The sequence below is a fragment of the Ursus arctos genome, unplaced genomic scaffold, assembly GCF_023065955.2.
Source record: "Ursus arctos isolate Adak ecotype North America unplaced genomic scaffold, UrsArc2.0 scaffold_16, whole genome shotgun sequence".
In the NCBI taxonomy this organism is placed as follows: domain Eukaryota; kingdom Metazoa; phylum Chordata; class Mammalia; order Carnivora; family Ursidae; genus Ursus; species Ursus arctos.
Window position 1 is genome coordinate 39,937,367 of NW_026622830.1, and position 26,904 is coordinate 39,964,270.

The 26,904-nt window shown below is 45.1% G+C and overlaps 1 protein-coding gene across 10 annotated transcripts in view; it reads right to left on the reverse strand.

Moving 5' to 3' along the window:
* KIF16B (kinesin family member 16B) overlaps nucleotides 1-26,904 on the reverse strand; it is a 304,938-nt gene that overhangs the window by 20,003 nt on the left and 258,031 nt on the right. For 6 of the 10 annotated variants that reach the window (XM_044385669.3, XM_026503005.4, XM_048222080.2 and 3 more), the window contains one exon: nucleotides 2,633-3,951. The exons of the other annotated variants lie outside the window; for them this stretch is intronic. In XM_044385669.3, coding sequence (XP_044241604.2) covers nucleotides 3,793-3,951 — 159 coding nt within the window. In that variant the 3' untranslated portion in view covers nucleotides 2,633-3,792. Of the gene's footprint in view, nucleotides 1-2,632; nucleotides 3,952-26,904 lie in introns of those variants that run through there. 10 annotated transcript variants of the gene reach the window in all.

Here is a 26,904-nt window from a genome sequence, read left to right on the forward strand (position 1 = left end):
TACCGTTTCAAAATGTAACAGGGCTCTACCGGGCTGCCAAATGCAGAAGCCTTCTGAAGGTAACAGCCTGGCCAACACCACCATGGCCCCCGATTACGCCCAGGTAGGATCAATTTGAAATATGATGCTTTAGAAATTTATAACAAACGTTGGATTTGTTTCGACTCAGAAATAATTCTGTATTGTGTGAAATTCAGAATTTCAGCACCACAGAATCATTATCCATGTAATTATCATCAGAAAAAAACACTCTAAACAGAAGGGAAAACAGTCAATAACCAGGTCCTCTTCTTGCAATGTGGAAATAGTGCTGCCATTAAAAGGGGGGGATATACAAGGTTGAATTTGCCAAGGGTGAGTGCCCTCAGATTAATGGTCTTTGATTAGTTTTCCCCAAACATAAATCACCTGTCATGATAATTTAAATAAAACTGAAGCAATTGATTTTGCCATGGAATTATTTTGCCTAAATTTCTTGACTCGTCTTACCCAAAATGGAAAAAAAAACAAACCACTTATCCAGTAACAAAGTCCAATCTGAACTACTCTTGCATGCATGTGTAAGAATATGGGAAGACAAGGGCCTCATGTGGCAGAAATGTTCAACTCTGGACTAATGACACCTCGAGGCATCATTTTAGGCATTTGTGAAGGAGTGTATTTCAAACCTCTTTTCATCACTACTGATCGGAAAACAGGGCACCACTGAATGTTTTCTCATGACTGTCTTGATTGGGACCCATGTGCCCTCTAAGGAGATGAGGCCTGTCCTGTGGTAGGCTCAGAGTAAGTAATAATGAGCCGCGTGACGACAGAACACTGCTCTCCATCTCCGAGAGCCTGTCTGAGGAAATGATGGGACGCGCGTGGGATTGGGCACTGGTGGAGAGGTGTCAGAATCTCATCTTTGACACCCGAACCCAGAACACCGACGTGCCCCAGCTCTGAGGCTGGAGACGGTGGCCTTGCAGCACCATACCTCCAAGTTCACAGATGCCCTAAGCTGTGAAACTTCTGGTTGCTTCTGCCCAGACTCCCAAACATATGCTGTCTAGAGCACCGAGTGGGTAAACAGGGCCAAATTGAGCAGACTGACTCTTTCTACATACGAATATAAAGAGAAGTGGCCATGGGGCCTGGGTACCCCATTCATGAATCTTCAAAGCATCTCCTCATTATGGGCCAGAGAATCTTCTGGATGTCCATCATGAGGGAGGCAGCATGCCTTGGTTACTCCCTTTTCACCTGTCCAAATTTATCAAAATAGCAAGGCCTGGGTGGGATCCAGGCTGAAGGAGCCTATGCCACTTGTGATTATAAACAAGTTTGGTGCAGATATTTTATTGTGGAAGCAAGACCTAGGACATGCTAAAACAGCTTAAATAAACTCTAAGTTCCTTAGATTTGTCCAACTGGCTACAAAAATATGTATACATTGACGGAACCTCTATGTGACTTGCCTAAAATGGTCATCTTAGCATTACTTTATGATGCACTTGAAGTAATAAAATATGCGTTTGCTAACTGTCTTTTACTCCTTTGCATTAGTCTAAATTAACACAGCTTCAGTTTTGTCGTCCTGACTCTGACGTCTGTTTTGTCTTTGCTCCAGAAAGGGATTCCATCATTTGTTTAGGTGAGGCTTCTCATTGGCTTTTCAACACTCCCTCATGTCCTATTCAGGTCAGGCTGCCTTTGCGTCCGATCAGAAGTTTGCAGTTCACGTCCACACACCAGGGGCTGACCTGGTCCGCCCACCAGGAGCAGCTCTGCCCCCGCTCGTGAGCGCCGCTAGAGTGGGACCGAGAGATCACCCCGTGCAACAGCGCGGTCTTCAGACGGGGAGGCTGAGGCTCGGAGAGGTGGAACGACCCACTTCCCCACAGCTGGCTTCAGCCGGAGCCAGCTCGTGCTCGAACCTCAAACTCAACAGACTACTTAAGATGAGGATTGGAATCAAAGGGTCTTCTGGTTCCCGCACTTCTTACAAACACATGTCTGTTTATTCTTGCCACGTTATGACTGTATCCTGTGTCACTTCAGTGACACGCGTGCCACGAGCCTGGCCTGGGGCACAGGTCGAAGAGGGCAGGGGACAGATTACCTGGTCCGTTGAAGAAAACCATTTGGTGTGCTCGGCAAACGAGGGACAATCTGTACTGCTGTGACTCCTTTTAAATAAATGACCTATGGTTAATTATTATCTCCCAGCTTTTATCCTTTAATCTCTAGGTTTAAATTCTCGGGGAGTGATTGCCTCTAAACCTATGCCTGTAATCACCGCGGCAGACAAAAGCAAGTCTTTCTGCAGCAATTTTTTAAAAGTCCTCGTTTTTTTCATGTTAAACTATGACATCTAATTAGTGTAATAATAGTGTTCCCCTTATGGGGATAATTGCATCTTTACGACATATTTTTCAGGTTGGCGAGCTCAGTGGCACAGGCATAGTCTAGAAGACTGTATGCAAACACAAACACTCGTTTGTGGCTTTAAATGTTACTCCGACGGCATCTTCTGCAACACGAATGCTAAATTATACATTACGGATCTTTCCAACCACGTTAGATAAATTTTTAAACGGACCAGTAGGGGTGATCATGTTGCAAACTTAAAATAAACTGAGCTACGGGATAAATTCTATAACTTCGTTTAATATTGATAGCAGCTCAATTTAAATTTTGAAAAAGCAAATACCTTTAATAAATTTGGTGTGAACGATTATATATTTTGATACAACTATTGTACAGGCGTGTGTACATATATAAATCTCTAGGTAGAATTATATACATTTCCATATATGCCACATTTATATTTTGTCTACTCACATTTTTCTCTTTAGTAAAACAAAGCAGTTTTACTGTACATAGATGTGCAATGCTACATTAAGTCCTGAGTAATTTAAGGGATCATTAATAAACTACTGTAAATTCTAGTCTTTCAGCCAAAGAGCCAGAAGATTCTGTAACAAAAATGTGAAAAAAATAATTTTTAAAAATAGGCATTCAGCTATGCGCTTGTTTTGTGCTTAGCGGAGAAAGCTCGAGAACGCACGTAGCCATTTACGTTTGGGGAAATTTCCTCAAATATTCAAGATTAAACAAATATCCTATTTGTATGGGTTTACGGAAGTCTTAAGTGATGTCACCTACGTCCAATTTGTCAAGCATGGAAGATTCCAGTCATGAGTGGACCAAAATTCCCTTTTGCAGAATATGAAATTCTGTGTAAACATCAGTGGTTAGGTATCGTACAAAAATTCTGACTCAAATGAGGGGAAAAAGAAAAAAAAAAAATACCATGAGATCATTTAAAATGCTTCTCTTGGGATATAGCCAGCCGCATGGAAGTAATATAAAAAATAAGATATATATTTTGGTGAAAGAGGAATCCAGATGACAGTCATTTAAGGGAGGTCTGGTGAGCCACCCACTCACTTGGGGAGGTCCCGGGCTGGCTGGGCTCAGAGAGCCCGTGACAATCCAGCCACGTCCATTCTGCCACAGGGGCAGACTCAGCTGTGATGAGAAGGAAGCACTGTGGGGAAAAGGCCACATTCAACGGCAATGGGACAGCAACAGCTGCCCGTCGAGGTCCCCGTCCCCAAAGCAAAACATGCCAGTCCCAGACTCAGGCACTCGGGAGGCCCTGGTGAGGCGGCCCAGGCCGGCTGCTGCACGTCCAGCTGCGGCCGGAGGAGGCAGGCCCGGACCCAGCGTGGGAGGCTGCCCCGCGCCGGGAGGGCCCCTTCGACGAGAAGGCACTGCACTGGTGGTTCCTCCGTCACCCCAGCTCTACCCCGTCCCGTGGCTGCTGTAGTCAAAGACCCCCTTCTTGAAGAACGGCGAGAACTCACAAACGGTGTGTTTGGAAAGGGTCAGCCCCACCTTGCTGATGTGCAGGGGGGACGTCGCAGATTGGAGCATCACGCTGAAAAAGTCCCTGAGGTATTTCTGAGGAAGAGACAAGAGCCAAAACATGGTTAGATGTCGTTGGGTGGAATCAAGGAGAGAAGAAATTCCAGAAACAACTCGCCACCCACTTTGAAAGAGCTGTTGCTGTCATTAGAAACAGCACATGGGAATCTGTGTGGCCTCGGCTGTCACCGGACCTACCCGAGGGAAGACAGCCACCGCATCCACGATGCAGGTGACTTTTCCGTGACTCGCAGCAACACGGCCTCGGGTCCACCTGCAGAAAATGCCCAGAGAAATGCCAGTGCGGTGCCAGGCTCCGGGGGAGGGGAGGGAGGGGTCTGCTTTCCAGCAACAGTGGCACTAGTTAAGACCCTATTTTTTAGCAAGTCATTTCCATCAACTTACTTATTTTTTCCCCTCAACTTACTTATTAAATAGAAAGCTGATAAAAAGGAGGCAAAAAAAAAAAAAAAAAAAAAGAAAGAAAAGAAAAGAAAAAGGCTCGCCATCTGTACAATGCTAAATGTGCTGCTGACTAGCATTTTGAAATGATACCGTCACTGTCTGCTTTGGATTCTTATAAACTAAAGGAAAAGAAATAGTGGGGACAAGCGGGTCAGTTCCAAGTACTAATATTTACAAATCATTCTGCCAAACCTATAATCATCAATGAAAAGAGATTCTTACTAAGATTAATTGCTCTGACCCCCTGCGCGGCCCCTCCCCGCCACCGCACGTGTTTGTCGCGGCTCTCGCCGCCTACTCTGGCACCCAGCAAGCAGAGCATGTCTGGGACGAGGATCCAAGACGCTGGGGATGGAATCAGATGCGGCTGCTGGCAGGGTGTATTAAAAGAAAACAGGACACACAAAAATAGTTAATATATTTCAGGTCAGGCAAATGTTATTTATAACAGAATGGGACCACACGCAGGGGGTGGGGGTGGAGGTGGGGTGGGTAAGCCTAAATCTTTATTACTGTCTCAGCTTGTTTCAAAAACATAAACAATCCTATCACAAACCTTGAAATTAAATATAATAATTAGAGACTGAGTAACAAAGAAATTTGTCTGTGAAACATGGCTGAGGCCTTTAGAAGCTGGGGTTTCCAATCAGGGGTGATTTGTCCCATAGAAGACATACAGCAGTGTCTGGAGACGTTTTCGACTGACTGTCACTCTGGGGTGGGGCACGCATCCAGGTGCATCCTGGGACACACAGGACAGCCCCCATGCTGGCCTTACTGCGCTCCCAGCGTGGTCGTGCCACCGCTGAGAAAGCTTGGCCCGGGGAAGTGGAATTCGGCCTCCTCTATGAACTGCCCCTTCTGAAACAAGACAGTCTGCTGGAGGAAAATTCCTCAGCTATTCTCTTAAACAGAATAATGAGGGTTATTGATCATTAACATTTGTATACTAATTCATAGTTTCTAAAAATCTTCTAATTTCTTGCTGACGCACAGTCACTGCACATTCTTCAAACAGACAATCTGGCGAGTCTTAGCACGCGTACCCCTGAGGCTGTCCCCAAAGCACAAGAACAGAATGCCTGCACCATGCCCCCAAATTTCTGAACTCGCCTGATTTTACGCTCTCATCGTACTCTGCCTAGAATTACCCGCTGTTATTACTATCAAACCCATTTTTGGGTGAGGACCCTGTTGCAGAAGTAAGCAAGGCTACTCATGAGGAGAGGGGACTTAAAACTGAGTGTTTTTAACTCAGACTCTGTCTTTTTTGTTCAATATATCTAACTTACTGGTCTCACAGTAATCTCTCAGGAAAGGAGCTCGAAAGAGCAATCGGGGGAGGCAAGAAGGTGCCAAAACCAATTGCTGAAAAATGAAGATCTTACACCAGGACTTATTTGCATCAGAGGCACAAGGGAACCGCACTTCAACTTTCCTGGGGGAAGGGAAGCTGAAAATAGCAACTTTAGAGAGAATGGATACAAGTGTACGTTGGAGACCATGCCTGGCGCACCAGCCAATGCTCACAACGCAGTGAAGGCATCTGAGCAAACGGACTGTTGTTGGCAGGTCAAGAGTGAAGTGTCTAGAACAAGATGATGAGGAGCTTGGGCGCTGGAGCGTGGGGCTGCAACTCTCTCATAGGCTAAAGCATGCCCAGAGCCAGGGGGCCTTGCCGGTATCACCTCCTGAGCGCCCGAGCAGCCCCCGTCTCCCACGGGCTGCATTTAATGCTCACAACCATGCCTTCGAGATGAATTCCGACAGAACGTAAGGTATTCACATCTGGGAACGGATGTTGTACCAACATCTGTCATCATTAGTTCACAAGGTGGGGGTGGGGGGTTCTAAAGGGCCAGTAGAGCCCAAAGGGTACAATGAAAAGTGAAAGTTAAAAATATAAATAATAAAAAAAAAGTACTGGAAAGCCCTTCCCTGCCAGGACACCACCACCAAGAGAACAGTAAACTGGGTGCAGGTAGTGCCTTTTTCTTTAAATGAACTCACTAGCATGTCTCCATGGAAACTCGAGATGGAAGGAACTCATCCAATGAATTACAAACCTTACAGGAGAGTTTTTACATTGCAAAACCAACCTCTGCTTGACAGGATTGGGCAGCCTGGGCTCCCTTTACATTGACTGCTTCCTTGGCCAAAGAAATGCTTTGACTGGAGAGGGTTCTTCGCAGCGAGCTTCAGGCGCTCTCAAGTATATCTGAATGAGGCATGGTAACCTTGGTGCCGGGTCCGGAGCCGCGTGCTGGCAGTGGGCTGGCCAAATTCCTTCTGGCAAATGACAAAACCCAAGGACTAGGTGTAGGGCTGGGGACAGAAGACAGAACTCAACTTCCAGAAGGTTCTTGAGGTCACAGCAGCTCATTCTTCTTTGTGACCCCCACCACACCTGACACACTGCTGAGCTTGGGGAAAGTGCTTGGAAAGAACTCTGATGACTGATACTGAGGAGATAGTTTTTTAAAAATTGAGGTGTACACAGAGAAAACTGCACACATGCACAGCCTAATAAAGTTTCAAAAAGTGGACATCCCCGTGTGATCGGCACCCAGATAAAAACAAGACAACGCTGCTAGCAGCCAGGCAGCCCTCCTCATATGCCCTCACCATCCTTTCCCCAAGGACAAGGCTATCCTGACTTCTCCCACCATCGATTAGTTCTGCCAGGTTTTGAACCTCACGTGAATGGAATCACGCAGGACACTGTCCTTCGTGTCTGGCCTCCTGCGCTTTAACACGATGTCTGTGAGACTCATAGACCCGCTGGGCACAGCTGCACCGTGCTCGGTATCACTGCCGTCGAGTATTCCGCGCGGGAACATGCCCACTGCCTGCCGTTTGCAGAGAGGGGACTGCGTTGCTTCCTTCGTCTGAGCTCTTCTTCAGTATGCAACGTGCCTGCACACAGTGGTGTCCGGTGAGTCAGGTTTATTGCTCTCTCTCCAGTAAAGCAGCTCCCCTGTAGGATTTCAGGCTCAGGCCAAGACCCGCCAGTGAACTAGAACTCTACTATTATATCTATTTTATCCATATACATGTATATATATATAAAATAATCATATGTGAAGTACATATTTAAAGACGCACATATTTACATGAGCCATTTTTGTTGCATGTGCTCACAGTGTTTTCTACAGCATCTGTGGCCGAAGGGAGAAAATTAAGTTCTTCCTGTCAAAGCGATCCCCTTTTTATTGTCTAGCCTTCCCCGGCATATAAAAACTGAGTCCAGGACAGCCAAGCTGCATGCCCAGGGCATTTCACTTTGCAAAAAAGTATTACAAAAATTGAAGGACCTTAGGAGTTTAAGTGGCTTATCAGGGTCAGAAGGTCAGAGGAGGAGAAGGATTTGTGAAATCCAATATCCAATTTCTGTTTCTTTCACATGGCATTTTCTCCATGAAAGAAAGAAAGAAAAAGAAAAGAAAAGAAAAGAAAAGAAAAGAAAAGAAAAGAAAAGAAAAGAAACCCAGGCATATTTAAATCTCTGTGGCTGTCAGGGACCGCAGAAGGCCAGCAGGCCTTGCCCACCCTGGCGGTGGGTATCTCACCTGAGTCTTGGCTTCATTAAACGTGCGATCGGGGTCACCACGAGCGGGCAGTTGCAGCCTCCGTGGCTGTGCAACATTTCAGCCCGGCCTCGCCCGGGGTAGTTGGAGGATGAAAGTCAGATTAAACCAAATCCCTTTTCAATAAGATTGCAAACCCGCAGTAGAGAGCGAGAAGGGGTTTGGGGGGGGGGTCTGAGTATGGCCGAGAGGGCGGGGGCCACACAGAGATAGAGGGGCTGGCTAGGGGAGGGCGGCAGGGGAAGGGCTGCGATGGAAGGAGAACAGAAGACACAGGGGAGAGAAGGAAATAGCACAGCAATGTTGGACACCAAGCTCTGGGAGTTACTTATCCATTTGGAAAAAAAAAAAAAAAGATTAAAAAAAAAAAGATTTAAGAATAATAAGAAATAGATGAGACATTTATCTATGTAATTTACTTTTTGCTACTTGGACCAGCACTAAAATATAAGGTGTTTTCTTATCAATACTTTCAGAAAATCAAGTTTAGATGGCTGATTTTGAAGGCATATTTCCGTCCTGAAGCAGAGAACCTTGATTCCAGAAAGTGCCTTTCTTCTACAATCTGCGGGCATATCTTACTATTTTTTAAAGTCAGTCTATGCAGAGGCAGTGAGCAAGGGCTAGAAGTAACTGGGAGAGACAGGACCCCACGGATCTGTCCCAAACAAAGCATTAAACAGGCATGTGCTTTTAAGCCCTACCCCCAAACAAGACAAAATTCTGCAGGGGACCAGGAGCTTTTCAAGAGGAGGCCAAAAGACCACAGGAAGAATGAGGGACATGCAGCTTGTCAGAGACACCCACACCAGGCTCCTGACCTCTTCTTTCCAAAGCGGTCCTTTTCTTCAAATCACACCTGCCAAGACCTCTCCACCTATTTCCTGAGGATTGTCTCCCACGTGCACACAACACGCTGACCAGCTGCCACAGAGAGCCACTATCACAAGCCAGCTGTGTTCCAGGCACAGTGAGAACTTTTCATGGTATAGCTCATTCAAGTACAACTTCACGAAGAAGGGACCATGACCATCCCCATCCTCTAGCTATAGAAACTGAGGACCAGGAGGCTGAAGTAGTGCCCTGAAGGTCACAGAACATAGAGGTGGGAGTGCCAGCACGCACGGCCACGTTGCAGCCCCAGAGGCTGGGTCTCAATCACCAGCCTGCCGTCCAGAGTCTACCATCCCCCTATGTTCCTGTTGCGCCCCCCGCCCATCTCCCGAGCTCTGCCATCTCTCACCGGGCAAGGCCATCTACACTGAGCCAGATAGGCTGCCTTTCCCAGGCCTGAGGCTGCTCTCACAGAGACCAGGGGGCTCTGTGTTCTCGGGGGTTAATGTCCCATACAAATATGGGAAGGGGAAAATGACCTCTTGCTGTGAGGCATATACTCTTCTATGCGGAGTCCAATGTAGCTGTGCCCATGCTTCTGTCCATAGCGTCCTTACAGAGCCTTGGTGGGCACCGGCCATTGTTTAACTGCCCTGCTTCCTTTTTCCTTCCCAAATAGCACTCAGATTCCCTTCTGAAAAAATATCTTTCCCTCCTTTGGGGATTGGTTACTGGGCTGACTTAGGGCAGAGGACTGGTCAACTTTTCCCATTCATATTCTGGGACAGGCACCCCCACAGCAAAAGAGCTAAGGAAGATACCACTTGGAGCCTGCTGGAGTCGATCTCTTCCAGATTTCACAGCCACTGCCAACGGGCATTTTCAAGAGTGTAAGAAATTCAGGGAACTCTCACAGAAGGCCAGATGCAGGAGAGCCTTTGGTCTTGCCACTCCCAAGCCAGGTCATGGACGCATCCGTTCGTTGACAATGGCCACAGTGATTTTCTGCTGTTTGCAAACAAGTTAACCAACAATGACCCTGACACACTGACAGGCAGGTGGCAGGCGCCAGTCCAGGTCAGAGGAAACCTTCCATCTCCAAGCTCCTGGGGGCTGGTCTGTAGTCAGATCAAGACCTGCCCAGGGCACCCCACTCTTAGGAAAGGTCCATTTAGGAGGTTTTACTAAAATAACATTTTAGATGGGTCAGTGAGTCCTAGTTGGACATCCCCAGTCAAGCGTTAACCTGGAAAGTTCCTGCCCCAAATCCTGCTATACACACAGGCCAATCTTCAAAATTCCAACACCATTTCCAAACCACTAAACATTATTAATCTTTTGAACCAAAACACAGGCTAATATGGTCTATTGGCTGTGTTAATGAGTTCTGAAAGGTGAAACACACTCCCTACAGCAATACAGGACAATTCAGTAAGAATTTAGTCAATTATTTTAAAGCTTTAGCCTGGTACCTCAATCAATACACTGCATCAAGAAGAAAAAATTGAAAATATAATGTGCTGCTACATGCTATTTTCATTTTTATTTCATTCTCGATGAAGGTCATTCTGTTAACATGATTCATGTGTGACCTACAATACAATTTCAGTCTCCGCTCTAGCTGAAAGGAAAGTACTTAAATTACTGGAATAACCTAACTAAAAACTGGCCTTAAGACAGCCTCTGCTGGGTTGTTCTTTTCAAGTCTGGAGCTGCTGGGTGAAATGCTAGTCTGGTCATTGGGACTGACCACAAGCTCTATAGTCCATCCAGGCAAAAACCTGGGAGATCAGCAGGAAGTTAAATAGTGTAGCCCCTCCCAACTCGCAGCCATTTCCTTTCAAGAAAGGAAGATGGAGTGGTATCCCTGCTCGGCAAACAGTGTGAACAAGGGAACCAGGCCAGCATGTGCAGGCTCTATGTGGGGAACAGCAGGACCTGAAGGGGAACACGGAGGGCCATGAACTTGGATTTGGGTCTGCAGGCACTTAGTATAAAGCACTTCCCCGCTCCCCAGTTCATGAGCTCATGTGACCCCTAAGACATGCTGAGGAGGAGGAGGACAAGGTATGCATATCCTGTTTGCAGATGAGGAAACTGAGATCCCAAGAGGCAATGACTTAGCCCACATCAACAGACCACAGAGGCTGACAAATGACTGGCTCTTCAAATTCAGGAGAAAGTCAGATGGCCTAATATAATTCACAACCACTTCACGCTGATACGTAATGAGTGGATGTAAACGCAGCCCTTCTCTTTTGAGCCCAGGCTCACAGGGGCTCTCAGAATTTGCCACTGTGTGTGTGTGTGTGTGTGTGTGTGTGTGTGTGTGTGTGTGTGTGTAGAGAACACTAGGAACGAGAATAGGGCCTCAGAAACATTTGAAAGACCTTACCTTCTCATTTTTTGGCTTCCTTTCTTCTACTTTAACTATCAGGGGGATAAAGTCATGACGATTTTAGGTTACTAAAAAGCTGCTTTAATAGGGCTTATAATCCATTATTATAGACTCTAGGATAGTCTATGTTCTAGAACCTAAGACTCTATAATATAGGGGCGCCTGGGTGGCACAGCGGTTAAGCGTCTGCCTTCAGCTCAGGGCGTGATCCCGGCGTTCTGGGATCGAGCCCCACATCAGGCTCCTCCGCTGGGAGCCTGCTTCTTCCTCTCCCACTCCCCCTGCTTGTGTTCCCTCTCTCACTGGCTGTCTCTATCTCTGTTGAATAAATAAATAAAATCTTAAAAAAAAAAAAAGACTCTATAATATAGGCTTTATATGGGCCTATATAATAGAGTCACACAGGCTCATGACTGTGACTGCAGCCTGCTGTGTACTTCATGGCCGTGTATTGCCCTGCTGTCGCTCTCCTCATTTCCCCAGCCATCTCACTGTTGTCAAGACCCTTCATGTCACAAAAATTTAACATACATTCATAATTTAATTTAAAGTTACTGAAATTATTAAAATGTGCTTTAAAAATGTAGTAGGATCTTATCTACCTTTCCACTCTGACATATTAACAGGGAAGACAGTTTGCTGGAATTCCTCATTTCCAGAAGCCATTAGCCATGGTGGCAGCTTAAAGACAACGATCAGTCTACTAAGACTTAGAGGTTTCATTTACCTTGCAGCACTTGGAAAATTCATCTTTGACTGATGGGCTCTGAAGACAGATCAAGCCAGAATGGAGACACACTGGGATATTTCTACACCAGAGAGAGGTCTGGTTACCACTGGTCATGGGTCATGAATCAACCCAGTGGGGTCTATATTCACTCACTCAAGGCTTCCCAGTTTCGAACTCTCATAAATTCTAGTTGACACCACTCTCTGGCTATTTTGGAATCCTAAAATTTGTCTCCACTGGATCAAAAATGCTGGGTTCCTTTCCAGACACGCCCCTAAAGGTCCTCCACACCCCGATGGCATTAGGACAGTTTGATTCAAGCAACTCATCCATCCACCATAGTTAGCACACATCTGCTCTACAAGGAGCAGTGTGCCAGGCACTGGGTGGCCAATGTTGAATAAAACAAGACACAGAGCCTGGGCTGCCCTGTACCATGTCTTCATTGATGCAGAATCGTTCTTGTAAATCCTACTTGTCTTCTAAGGACTTCAAGGTTTGTTCTTTGTTGGATCTTCTCTCTTGAGACTTCATTCATGCACCCAACAAATATTTGTGGAGAGCTTTCTACATGCGAGTTCTGCTAAGAATTCAGTAGTGAATACGTTCAGTTCCTGCCCTGAGTAATGTGCAGGCATTCCGGGGAGATGGACAGGTAGAGCACTCATTAAGACAAGGCTACATATTCTAAACGGGAATGAGATGCTTTTGGAGCACATAGAAAAGGCATCCAGCCTAGTTCTGGGAACTGGTGACATTTCGCCAAGAGCTGAGGGGTGAGTAAGAATCAGACTGGAGGAAATACTGGTGAAGATACTTGAAGGAAGCTTATTCCAGGCAGTGGGGAGAGCGGGTGCAAAGCGTCATGGTGAGGATGCACAGCTTGGAGTCCTCCCAAGAGCCCACGTGGCTGGACTGCATGCACACTATGTGGGGCCCATTTAGCATGGGAACACACTTCTGGAAGGTACTGCTCGCTAGATTGGCTCTCTACTCCTCACGCTGGGGGTCCTGCACTGTGCTCCAGCACTGTCTCTTCTCTCCGACCCCTGGCTCCTGTCAGACCTTCTGGGTGGAGCCTGTGCCTTGTTTTCACCCAGAGAACACACTGGAGGTAAAGCTGATAGTGAAGAAGTCACTGGCAGGTTCCGGTGCCCCAGCTGGGCCCAGTCCTTAGTGGCGCCATGATCAGAATGCAGCCATATAAGTGGCCTGACCTTGGATACCTGACACTTGGAAAAGATGAACCACTCAGCGGAGCCCTGCCCAAATTCCAGAACCTGGCATCATAAGCAATAAAATGGCGGTTGCTTTAAGGAAGTCAAGTTTTGGGGTAGTTCATTACATGGTGATAGATAACCAAAATACGTGTGTGTGGGGGAAGAAGGTAAGAGGTGAAGGAGTCAATGAAATTTCTCAAAGCAGAAGAGGAAAGTCTCTTTGGTTTTTGTTTATAATTTATGACTAGCCATAAATCACAGTCCTATTCTACTTCATGCTAACCTCTTCCAACCTCTTTAGTATTTCTAATGAATAATTCTGTCTTAGCAGGTACTTTTCTATCCAACCTAGGTTTTAAAGTAAATACTTGAAATAAGTAGTCATCATTTGAAATATGGCATTTATTTCTTGACTTTATAGAGAATTCTGAGAGCTCCCAGTTAAAATTCATCAGGGTGAAAATGTTAGTCTGTGATTACAGAATCGGAACTATTCATTACAGCTATGCAGAGAATCTTCTTTATGAGCTTAATGACATAAGCATATTGTATTGAATTATTATGGTACTGCATCAATTGGACTCATAAATTTAATATACTCAGTCTGGTTCACATATTCTAATAAAATCCAGCGAGCTTTAAAAATTTTATAAGGAATGTGCATTTAAAGTCATGTGATATTCAATTTTTACAGGTTGGCATTCCTGCGTGGGGTACTGAGCGTAGCTTCAGTGATCATGACCACCTGGCCTGGTAGACCAGCAAGCTAAGGGGGAGACCCCACAAACAGGCCACATAGAAAGCCCCAAATCTGCTCAGACTGTGAATCTGGTTGAGCTCTTCTCCAAAACCCAAGTCGATACCAGGCCCATCTTTTGGGCTCATGGAGGGAAGGAGTTGAGGCTGCATCTTCAGCCACAAGCAACGGCATGTCCGTTGTAAGGGAGCAGGCCAACTGCTTCCAGAACACCCTCAATCTTACTAAAATATGGGAGGATGGACTCTGTGGGAGAAATGCAGTTTCTAGGGCTCGCCCTGGTTCTTTGACTTTTGTTTACTGGATTTGGGTTAAGAGATTAGTAAACAGCTCCACACACAGGCACAGCCAACTCAACCGTCTCAGCATCCGGGCGGGGAGGGTGGGAGAGCAGCCCGGAGGCTCAGCTGGCCGTGTGGACCACACGACTGTTGGAGTCCACCCCTCACACTGCGAGCCACATCCCCGGATACCCAGTCATGCAGCAGCCACCACGCTGGGCAGAGGGACGTTACAGCACTGGGGTCCGGATTAAGTCTCTGAACTCCTCTGCACCTCAGTTTCTTCATCTGATTATATCCCTTTTTAGATCAGAAGATAAAATGAGCTGCGTCTGTGAGGTGCTTGGGGCAGGGCCCAATTCACAGCATGAATTTATTAAGTAGGTGACATTATCATCTACACAGCTTTGTCCTCACGAGTTAATCTGCAAATATACTCGTTTTCTCCCCTCTCAGATGTTTGGAGACACGTGGGCTTAAAATGTGGAAGTATTTAATGCTTTAATGTTTTCCCCTTCAAAGGAAAGTGGAAGACAGCAAGTCTGGAATGGCTTTTTTCCAAAGTCACCTCATATCAGATACTGGCAGACCCTTCATTTCAAAAATTGCTTTAAAGTAAGGAAGAGTTAATGGGTTTTCAAAATGGGGAATCGTAATCGTAAGTTTAAAAATCTAGGCTGTACCAGGTAAATTAATGAAGCCCCCAAAGCTCATTTTAAGATACATTTTGGATACCGAGATTTTGGAAAACGCCATCTGGGGAAAAAAAGAACTATTCTTTGTTTCTCAGCCCATGATTCCTCCTTGCACTGTTTAAATCTTCAAAGAGGTTCCTGACATTCTGAGACAGAATGACTGCTCCAAATGACCGATTTGACTGACAGACTTTCAAATGAGAATGTTGCTGTGTAGTACCCCTCTTGGTTATAATGCACTTAAACTCAAATTCAAAGACTCAGGTCCCCCAAAGCTTAAGAATTAAGAAGTCGTTGCCCATTAATTACTGGTCTCCCAAAGTCTCCCTCTGAGTGGGAGCCAAGCACTGGCAGGCGGTGTGAGGCTTCAGAAACCCTGAATGACCATTTCACTCCTCTCGACCATTGGTGCCTGTGGCTGAGCACCCCATCCTCCCCTTTAATGTCTGACCTGAGGTCACTTATATATTGATGGCAAGTTCTCTCAGGCTGGCCTTGGACTGGGCCATCACTGCATACTAATGAGTCCTTGAATTCCAGGGCAAGAGGGTCAGCTCTTGTGCCTAGGAGGGAAGACCCACTGCCCCTTTTTTGTTCTCTGGACTAGGGGCTCCTGATGACCCCTGTGGGATTATTTGCCTTGCAGATTATCCTCTTGTCCTGGGAGTAATTCCTCAGTGTCCACGCGTTGCCCTGCGTCCCAGGAGGGAGCCATGGTCATGCCCCAGGTGTGATAAGGCCTGTGCCCTGAGTGGTGGGCCTGTGACCCCACCCCACAGAGGGGATTAGCTGGGGATTTGGATTATCCACACCAACGGTCCCTTTCACTGGGGACAAGGATGGAGGCTTGCCTATGTTGGGGAAAGCGGAAGGCAGGGCAAAAAGCCAGACCAAAATTTCTCTAATATAACATCTTTAATTCTAAAAAACGATGGGATAGTTGTGGATTTTTAAAAAATTTCTTTACCAGATATCATCCACACAATGAAACATCTAAGTTAAAAAAGATATACACTGAAAACACACACCTCCTGCAGAGCACTTTGCTCAGAAAGGACTCTCCACTAGGCGCTCGAGACAATGACTATTAGGTAACGTTAATAAGTCCTGATGAGCAATGAGAAGCCTGAGCTCTCTCTCCTTAGGACCTTCCCTCACAGCAAAATTTCACAGATTTATACAGTATCTTCTCTCCGAATAAGAGAAGTTTACTAAATCACTGGAGAGAAGAAGTCGATCAAATCTTAATTTATGCTCCAAAGCCAAACTTGAGAAACTCTTCAAATTGTCTTGGCGCCTCTTCAGACCCGAGAAGTTACTGCAGAAGAGAAGTTGGGAATGTTGCCGGTTCGGCAGCGGATTAAGCAGGGCGTCCTTTCGTACTCGTGTCTGGCTCTGTTAACTACCACATGAGCCTGAACCCGGGTGAGCACCTGTCTTCTAGTCATCAACACCCTGAGCGTTCGAGACTGTTCTCCGCTGAGAGGCTCTGAAAGCAATGTGGTACGAGTTAAAAAGGAGGACTGGCAGGGGCGCCTGGGTGGCACAGCGGTTAAGCGTCTGCCTTCGGCTCAGGGCGTGATCCTGGCGTTATGGGATCGAGCCCCACATCAGGCTCCTCCGCTATGAGCCTGCTTCTTCCTCTCCCACTCCCCCTGCTTGTGTTCCCTCTCTCGCTGGCTGTCTCTATCTCTGTCAAATAAATAAATAAACTCTTAAAAAAAAAAAAAAAGAAACAAACAAAAACGTTGGGGCGCCTGGGTGGCACAGCGGTTAAGCGTCTGCCTTCGGCTCAGGGCGTGATCCCAGAGTCCTGGGATCGAGCCCCACATCAGGCTCCTCTGCTAGGGGCCTGCTTCTTCCTCTCCCACTCCCCCTGCGTGTGTTCTCTCTCTCACTGGCTGTCTCTATCTCTGTCGAATAAATAAATAAAATCTTTAAAAAATAAAAAAAATTAAAAAAAAAAAGGAGGACTGGCAAAACGTGGAAGGAAGGTCTCACAGATCAAAGGGAAATCGCTCCAGCTGGGGAATCGTGGAGAAAGCCACAGGGCCATTTAATCTAAGAAATAATGGGCTCATTCGGGCTAATTCGACATCCAGTTTCTGCCAGGAGGAAACTGCCTTGCACAGTAAGAAATGTCAGTTTGTATTGACTGAGCTATGAACTTGGAGATGGCCAGATTCTTTCGAATCAGAAACTGCAAATAAAGGCCGTTTTGGCAAATGGAAGATAAGCGCTGTAAATGGAAAAGAAACGGTGAGCCAGCAGCAACACATACCAAAACGCAGAGATATCCCAGCCTATGGAGATGGCTGGGGCAGACGGTCTTCTTGCTGCTCAGAGCACTTATCCACAGAGCTCTGAAATAAAACCCCTGCAATCCACTGGGGCTTTCTTTCCAGTCGGCTACAAAATCCACTGAGAAAAAGGTGACAGCTTCATTGACTGCCATTTTCAACTCTGATTAACCGCTGTTTTCCTGATTTTTGTATCAGTTTCTCAATTTTACTTAAAAAAAAATAATATGAAACAGGTGATCTCAAATAGGAAACAAATTAGACAAAGTCTTCAGTTTTGGACTTTTTTTTTTTTTTTTTTTTTTGGTTGCCTGGAATGAATATATGTAAATGTAACTTCATTGCAGTGAATTCCTGGGAACAGAAATAAGTCTATCTAAAAATGGATGAGAGCTTTAGACGGGCACACAGTGAAGACAAAAAGTTGTGTGAAATTGGAACAAACTCATGTTCTTATCCATTTCTTTCTCCCAAATATTGTTTCAAAGGGCTGCAACATATGCTATGATTCATTACTGCTATGAAATATAACTGACACATACAGAAAAAAAAAAAGGGATCGTCAAAGGAAAAAAAATAACTACCTGAATTCTAAAATAAAAATGCAGTTTTCAAAAGCAATGAAAGGACAGTACAGAGGTTCACTGGCAAAGGCCACAGTGAGTACCTTTAGGAAAAGCACAGTTTATAGGGCGCATGTGTGGCTTAGTTGGTTAAGCATCCGACTCTTGATTTTGGCTTAGGTCATGATCTCAGGGTCGTGGATCAAGCCCCATGTTGGGCTCTGTGTTGGACATGGGTGGAGCGTGCTTGAGATTCTCCCTCTCCCTCTGCCCCCTCCCCCTATCTCCTCTTCTCTCTCTCCCTCCTTCTCTCTCTCTCTCTCTCAAAAAAAAGCACACTTTACTTGGAAAACAAATCTAAATAAATGGAGCTAAGGGAACTGAAGCATCTTCGAGAAAGTCTAATTCAAATTTATAAAAAAGAGGGGCACCTGGGCTGCTCAGTCAGTTCAGCAGCTGCCTTTGTCTCAGGTCATGATCTCAGGGTCCTCGGATCGAGCCCCACATCGGGCTCCCTGCTTATCGGTGTGTCTGCTTCTCTCCCTCTGGCCTTCCACCCCGTTCATGCTCTACTGCACTCTCAGTCTCTCTCTCAAATAAATAAAATCTTTGAGGAAAAAAAAAAAGGTTTCCCAAATGTTGATAAACAATGAGCAGAGAACTAGTAGAGACTAGACAGAAAAAGTGCTTCTTAAAATACACAGATGCGCAAAAAGAATTTTGCGTATGTCTTTTGGGCTGTTGCAACAAAGGGAACGTATGAAGAGGAACTGTACAGAAGTCAACAGAAATAAATACAACTGACTAGTGCAGGGAGTAAGAGACAGGCCTTCAGGTTTGCAACAGCACTAGGAGATGCAAAAGTAACAAGCACCATGTTAAAACAAGGGAAGCAAGAATGTGGTGGGTCCCATTGCACAGTGCTTCTCAAACCCTTTCTGGAGAAGGACCAACTGAAGGGGCGGGAGAGGAGAGAGAGACAGAAAGAAATGGAAAACAGAGGAGACAGGAAAATTCAAGCAGGACCCGGCCAGGGGGATCAACACAAACAAATGGGATTCCAGAAAGAAACAACAGGAGAAATCATCTCGAAAATTGCTTAGAAATAAAGGATGTGAGAGAGAGAATGCATGTGGACTGTCCCGCAGAACTGAGGGGCTGCTCGCCAAAGTGGAACCATGAACACTCAGAACCCCGGGCACAGCAGAAGGCCCTACACGCTTTTGGAAGGGGTGACAGAAGTATTATGTCGCCTACGAAGAACCAAGAATCAAACTGGCTCTGAACTGCTTCGCAGCAGCACTGGGGGTAGAAGACAATGAAGCAATCCCCTTGAAATTCTGAAAGAAGATGGTTTCCAACTAATATATATATCCAGCCGGTGTGTGGGTGAAGAAGGACATGGTCAGACATATTCTCTCTCAGGAAGCTACTAGAGACATGCTCCATCAAAATCAGGGAGTCAATCGAGAAAGGAAAACATGGGGCACAGGAAGCCAGGGAAACAATTTAAGGGACAGCAAAGGATGATGGGGATGAAGACCAGAGCACCTATGGCTCAGTTGGACTAGAAGAGGAAAGAAGTTTCCAGAAGAGAGTTCTTTAAGGAGACAGTGTTCACGAAATACCTGATGGTCTCAATGTTTCCAGGAGATTCGTGCAACTGACCAAGCATTTGAAGCTGAGTCAGCGATGGGTACGTAATAACCTGAGCAAAGACACGAGCTGCTCTTGTATAGTCCTCACACCCCGCTGGGCAGGCGGAGCAGGGGTGGCTGTTGCCCCACATGTGTTAGGAGGGGGGCGGGGTCAAGGTGGGTGTTAGGGAACCACCACCCACAGCGGGATGTTAATAGATAGCACCTCACATTGAAACAAAAATGAGGAAGAAGCAATCCACGAATTCAATTTTAGTCTGTGGGAAAATACCAAAAGGTATCATGAGGGCTGCTGCTGGGGAAAGGGGAATGGAGGGTACACCCACCCAGAAGGCAGAGGACTGCTTTCCAGAAAAGCCTACTAGAACTACTTGAGCATGTCCATAATTATTAAAAAAAATTTTTTTTTAATCTCTCTCTCATTGGAAAAATGGTCAGAAGGGCTATATGCCCAACCAGAAGAGCAATTACCTCTGGGCAGTGCCTCCGTCTGCTATCCCGTGAAAGCTGAGCCAGGAGGAGGTTATTTTCGGATGATCTTGGTCGCAGAGGCAAAGGGGTGGGAAAGCGAGAGAGGAAAAAGGAGGGAGGCAGTACAGGGCTGTCGATACTCAGGTTACTACCCAGGGCAGCACTCGGTCCCGCTGAGGACACTTTGAGGAACACACGGAATGTGCTTCGGAGTCATCCCTGAGGGGAGGAGGCAGGCGCATTTGTCATACTTTTGTCTCTCACTTCAGGAGGCACCTGCAGGCCCTGCACCTCCGTCCAACCTCTGGGCTGCAGCCTGAAGGAGAAATGGGGGGAGAGCCCTGGGCTGTTGAGGCACACAGTGAGGCTATTCTCCACGGCTGTGGCCGGAATCGCGGGAGTCCAGGGGACATGAACGGCTGTGGCACGGGACTGAGGCTGGTGGTGATGAAGGGGGATCCCAAGGTTAGCCGTGAAGAGGGAGCCCTTCACTCAGTGGTGCCTGCTGACCGCCCTGGGGAGCGAGGGTAATGGGGGGGGGGGGCTTTGCCCTTGCCTCCCCAGTGTTCTTACTTAGTCGTTAGCATTTTTAGTTTTCTGATGAGGACTTTCCGATTCACGGCAACCTTACTCATTATTCTCATAAGGATAAACAAGCATTTTTAACAGATTTAAAATGCCAACAGATAAAAATGCCAAGTTTTATTGCCACCTTAGGCTGTAAGACAGAGGCGACTGTGGCTCACAAGCGGGCCTAAGTGAGTTAATGGTCAAAATGGTTCCAGAGCATTCGGAAGATAAAGAGCTACCCATTAGCTCCCTGCATGCCACACCTCTTAGCTACCATCCACAGGGCTGGACTGTGGCATCTCCACAGGAGCGAGCCACTCGGGCTACCCCCACTAAGGGAACGGAGCTTGGCTGCCGGCACTTCCAGGAACTCCTGTGTTTTCACAAGAACGGATTTTTCTTTTGTTGTAATACTTCTATATATCCATATACAATATTGAATTACATCTGTAATTGACATCTCGGTACACATCTAGATCCTATTTCTATATTATACCTATATATTTATTACTATGCCTATATATGTATAATATAATCTATAATTAAATCTGTGTAACTATATTTTGTATCATGATTTACTTGCTTATTTTATAATAATACCTCATTGTATGAGAAAATTCCTCCTCCAATGAGTCTTAACAAGATGGTGACTGCATTTAGGGGTGCCTGGGTGGCACAGCGGTTAAGCGTCTGCCTTCGGCTCAGGGCGTGATCCCGGCATTATGGGATCGAGCCCCACATCAGGCTCCTCCACTAGGAGCCTGCTTCTTCCTCTCCCACTCCCCCTGCTTGTGTTCTCTCTCTCGCTGGCTGTCTCTATCTCTGTCAAATAAAATAAAATATTTAAAAAAAAAAAAAAAAGATGGTGACTGCATTTAAAACACCACGGTCAGGGGCGCTAAATGACAACGTGGTCACCTGACAGTGCCAGCAAGGGACTAGGAACCTCAAGGTGGGGCCATTCTTTTATTTACACCGAGTATGATGTATACACTGGGGCCAGAGAAAAATAGCCTCTGGCAGACACAAGCAAGCATAACTGAACAAACAGGAGTACCAGCAGAAATTAACAATACAAACATGTCACTATCATATACAGGATTCAAAATAGTCATTAATTCCAAAACAATGTTTTTAAAGATTTTATTTATTTATTTGAGAGAGAGAGTGTGTGTGAGAGCACAAGCAGGGGAGGGGCAAAAGGAGAGAGAGAGAGAGAGAGAGAGGGAGAAGCAGACTCCCCACTGAGCAGGGAGCCTGATGCGGGGCTCAATCCCAGGACCCTGAGATCATGACCTGAGCCGAAACCAGATGCTTAACCAACTGAGTTACCCAGGCGCCGTCCCCCAAAACAATTTTTTAAATAATATGGGCATCATCAGAAGGTTGGGTCAATGTTTTCTCGACCATCTCAGGTACGGCTACTCTCTACCCTACTTTTAGCTGTATTTCTATCCGATGCTTTCCCCCTGGGGCTTGAGAGCTAATTAAGTGCTCCGGCTTAAAAGACCTTTCCTTCTCCCCCGTGTTGTGCCACAGCATGAATGTGAGCTGTAAGGGGTGGCAGATGAGAAAATATTAAAATGGTATTTAATTAAGCAGAGTAAACAATAAGGTCAATAGCAACTTGAAGCTGACATCTGTCTCTGAACAAGCAGGCAAGCTAGCTCCAGGTAGGGGCGACAGGGAAGCAAGCTTATGCTGCAGGCTGCTGTGGTCCATGCCAATTGTAATATCTACTTCTGTTTCGGAGGCAATGAGACATTTAATAAAAGAAAACAAATAGCGATGCCTCGCTGTATCTAGGAGGAGAGGAGGAACAACCCTCCAGCTGTTTAGCACTGCAATGCTCAGGCTTCATTTCATTTTGCTTTTAAAAGTAACCAGGGAAATGAAAAATGTTCTATTCTGAACCCCACGAACGGAGCGTGCACAGCTCCTAAGCCTGCCATCTTGAGCTGTGCTGCATTACTTTCATCTGATGCCATTTCAATAAACAGGAAAGAGTTGGAGAATCTCTGTTAGGTATTTGTCAAGCCCCAAACACCTTGTAAATGAGCAAGGGAGCTGGAGAGATGACAGATGTTACTGATTTACTGCTAGGATGGCACATGAGGTGGGATTGTAGTTGGGACTGATATTAGAATATTAAAAGCCCAACAAATAGTAAAATTACCGGGGCGCCTGGGTGGCACAGCGGTTAAGCGTCTGCCTTCGGCTCAGGGCGTGATCCCGGCGTTGTGGGATCGAGCCCCACATCAGGCTCCTCCGCTATGAGCCTGCTTCTTCCTCTCCCACTCCCCTGCTTGTGTTCCCTCTCTCGCTGGCTGTCTCTATCTCTGTCGAATAAATAAATAAAATCTTTAAAAAAAAAATAGTAAAATTACCATTGCACCTGTATCTGGGGTGAGCAGAATGGCTTCTGTCACAGTTAATCTTATGTCTCAACTTGACTGCCCAGATACTTAATCAAACATTGTGGTTTGTCCGGAAGGGTGTTTTGGGGTGAGAGGAACATCTGAGTCAACAGACCGAGTAAAGAAGATATCGTCCTCCCTAATGCAGGCAGCATCAATCAGTTGAAGGCCTGCACAGAACCAAAAAAGTGCCCAACCCTCCCATGAGTTCAAGGAATTTCAGCCTCAGAGGCACTGAGCTGGGACATGGGTCTTTTCTTGCCGGTGGCCGTGAATGGAAAGATCAGCTCTTCATGGGTCTCAAGACTGCCGGCTTTTTTAATGGAATTTACACCATCAGCTCTCAGTGTGCGCAGGCCTTTGGGCTCAGACTGGAACCACACCATTGGCTCTCCCCAGCCTCCACCTTGCTAACTGTGGATATGGGGATTTCTCAGCCTCTATTATTTTGTGAGCCATTCCTTATAATAAATCTCTTTATACTCACACACACACCCTACTGGTTCCGTTTCTCTGGAGAACCCCAACTACTCCTGTTTCCAAACCTCAAATTAGTGAAGCAGTAAAAAACCAAAACACTATTTAGATACCATGAGTTACATGCAGAAATGTAAAGTTCACAGATACAGTTAATACCAGATTTCACTGTGAAGACAGAGGGCCAGGTCTTGGGCAACTTCCATTACCATACCCAGCTCTCATTCAATGGAATGACAAGCCATGCTGATTCTACCTCTTATGTATCTATCCATCCACTTTCCTTCATCCCAAGCGCCATCACCTTGTCCTTCAGGCCACAGTCTTATCTTACCGGAAGACAGCAACAGCCTGGTCATTGTCCTTCCTGCCTCCAATCTCCCGTGCTCCCACCTGCTCATCCCTCCACTCCTCCACTTAAACACTCCACCGGCTCCTCTCTGTCCACTGATCAGGTCCAAAGTCCTGGAGATGGCTTTGGGATCTGGCTTTCCCTTCCTTGTCTATCTCTATACCACTCTCGTCTTTCATGGGTCCCACCCCCATTCTGCTGAATCAAAATATACTGGAACAAAGTCCAAAAATATATTTTTTCAAGATAATTTCAAAGGTCAGCCATACAGATTTTGGAACCACTGCTCCAGAAAACACATACCCTGGTAAATGCAAAAGGAACTTGTGACTATCGCTGGAGCTGTGACGGTGGCCTGTAATTACTTGCTGAGTTGTCCTTGCTCTGACAGAATTAAGAGTTCTTTGGAGACAAGAACCATAGACTGACACATGCGGGACAATCGAGGCATGGGAAGGAGTTCTGAGCATGGGCAATGACTGTCATTGTCAGTGTACTGCTTTCATAAAGACCAAAGATTACAAGTGACCACCACACACTTCTTCTGAGATGAGATGGGAAGGACAGTAACTCCTATAGTGTTCTGGCAAAAAAAAAAAAAAAAAAAAGGCAAACCTAAACTAGATCAAGGCTCTCAATCTAACTACTTGTTTTCAGAAAATGCAGATTAGAGAAGTTTGGTGAATGACAATATGAGGATGCCATTAGCAAAACCCACAAGTAAGAGTTCAATGGATAAATGGTATGGTTTCATCGACAACAGATAGAAAAAAAAAGAGAGAAGGGAAAGCTATAGATCATTAGACACTTTAGAGGCATGTCAACCAATGCTATGTATGGATATACTCTGGGTCTTGATTCATCTGTTGGAAAAACAAAACAAAGCAAAACAAAACTAGAGAAAATTAGTGTGGCCTGAACACTGGTTATTTATTTTAAGAGATTAGCTAATTTTTAGGGTGTGTGTGTGTGTGTGTGTGATGATAATGGTTATATTTTAAAAAAACAGAGTGTCTATATGAAAAGATGCTCAACATTGCTCAACATCAGGGAAATACAAATCAAAACCACAATGAGCTACCACCTCACACCGGTCAGAATGGCTAAAATGAACAACACAGGAAACAACAGATGTTGGTGAGAATGTGGAGAAAGGGGAACCCTCCTACACAGTTGGCAGGAATGCAAACTGGGCCAGCCGCTCTGGAAAACAGTATGGAGTTTCCTCAAAAAAGTTAAAAATAGAACTACACTATGACCCAGAAATTGTACTACTAGGTGTTTACCCAAAGGATACAAAATTACGGATTCAAAGGGTACGTGCACCCCAATGTTTACAGCAGCATGATCAACAATAGCCAAATTATGGAGAAAGCCCAGATGTCCATTGACAGATGAATGGATAAAGAAGAGGTGGTATATATATACACTGGAATATTACTCAGCTATCAAAAAGAATGAAATCTTGCCATTTGCAACGATGTGGATAGAGCTAGAAAGTATTAAGCTGAGAGAAATAAATCTGTCAGAGAAAGACAAATACCGTATGATTTCACTCATGTGGAATTTAGGAAACAGAACAGACGAACATATGGGACAAGAAAAAAAAAGAGAGAGGGGAGCAAACCATATGAGACAATGATAGAGAACAAACTGAAGACTGATGGAGGGAAGTGGGTGTGGGATGGGCTAAATGGGGGATGGGTATTAATGTGGGCACTTGTTATGACGAACACTGGGTGTCATATGTAAGTGATGAATCACTAAATTCTGCCCCTGAAATTAATATTGTGCTATATGTTAACTAACTAGAATTTAAATAAAAATTTGGAGAAAAAAATACATAAAAAATAAAAAACTACAATGTTTTGCTTTTTAAGAGGTACATCCTAAAATACTTATGGATAAAATATATGATGTATGGTATTGCTTTTAAACTAATCATGTGTGTGCGAAGTGCCAGGTGTAGGGATACAAGTGAAGTAAGACTGGACACATGCTAATGAAATGCTGAAGCTGGGTGGTATGGGAGGGCACAGTGGGTCAGTGGGGTTCATTACATTATTCTTTTTGGTTTTGTAAATATTGTCATGAGAAATAAAGTGAAAAAAGGAGGTAATAGGTCATTGATTTCTATATCATGCTATTTCAAAGTTTCTTTAATGCGTCGATATTTGTCCCATTGGAGCTGGTTGCATAAACCTTCACAGAACAGAAATGTGCAGATGTAATGGGACTGCATTCTTTGATATGAAGAAGTCTTTGAACACCTGATATTAACAAACACAACACTCTTAGGGAAAGCCAAATCCTCTTTTGAACCAGAATGGGTTGCAAAGAATTGCCAAAGATTACCAACAAGAACTGTCATGTCCTTCCATGAAGATGTTCTCCTCTTTTCCATGAGAATTTCTAACCACACTTTGGTGCTAAAATGAATGTGCTCAAGTCCTTCTGGCTCTTCACACTAAACTGACAGAATGAAGGGACATTTAGTTTTAGTACAGGAGAAAGTTAAGAGGTAGAGAAAAGGGCAACCTATATTGAGCTTTCTGTGTTTTTTTTTTAAGTGACACTGAAGAAAAACTCTTTACAAATTATACTGTGTAATTAAACATAATAATAGGTCACTGAGAATATCCCAAGTGATACTACAAGAGAGAAGAGCACAAAGGTCCTCTGAACCAAATATCAATGTGAAAATGCCTTTGTAGGAGTATATGAAAATTGCAGGGGGAAAGGATGTTTGCAACTATTTGTCAATTGCATAAGTATTCCAAGTGGCCTTTAACTTTATTTTACGGCTGCATGGGATTACAAGAGGTTTCCTTCTTTGTTTCTGTGTTGAAATGTTTTAATTTGCAAAGATTGTTCTTTGGATGGGCACCTCATTAATCTGCAGGCTCTGAAAAGCACTGATTCATACATACATAGATATCTACTCTGAGTTTGGAAAGAAAGAGTGAATAAAAACCGTGCCTGGTAAAGATAGATAATATAGAACTTTCAAGTTTCAGAGTAATGAGTGAGCCAATCTTGATGGAACATAAATTATCACTTGCTTAAAAGTGGATAACATATGTATGAAAAATATTATTTGCTTAGAGGATGAATACCTTTCTTTTAACAACAGTTTAACCTCACACTTTTAAGAAAAATGTGCAATGGTGTCAAATCCACTCACCGACCCATCCATCAATTCTTCTTCCCTCTT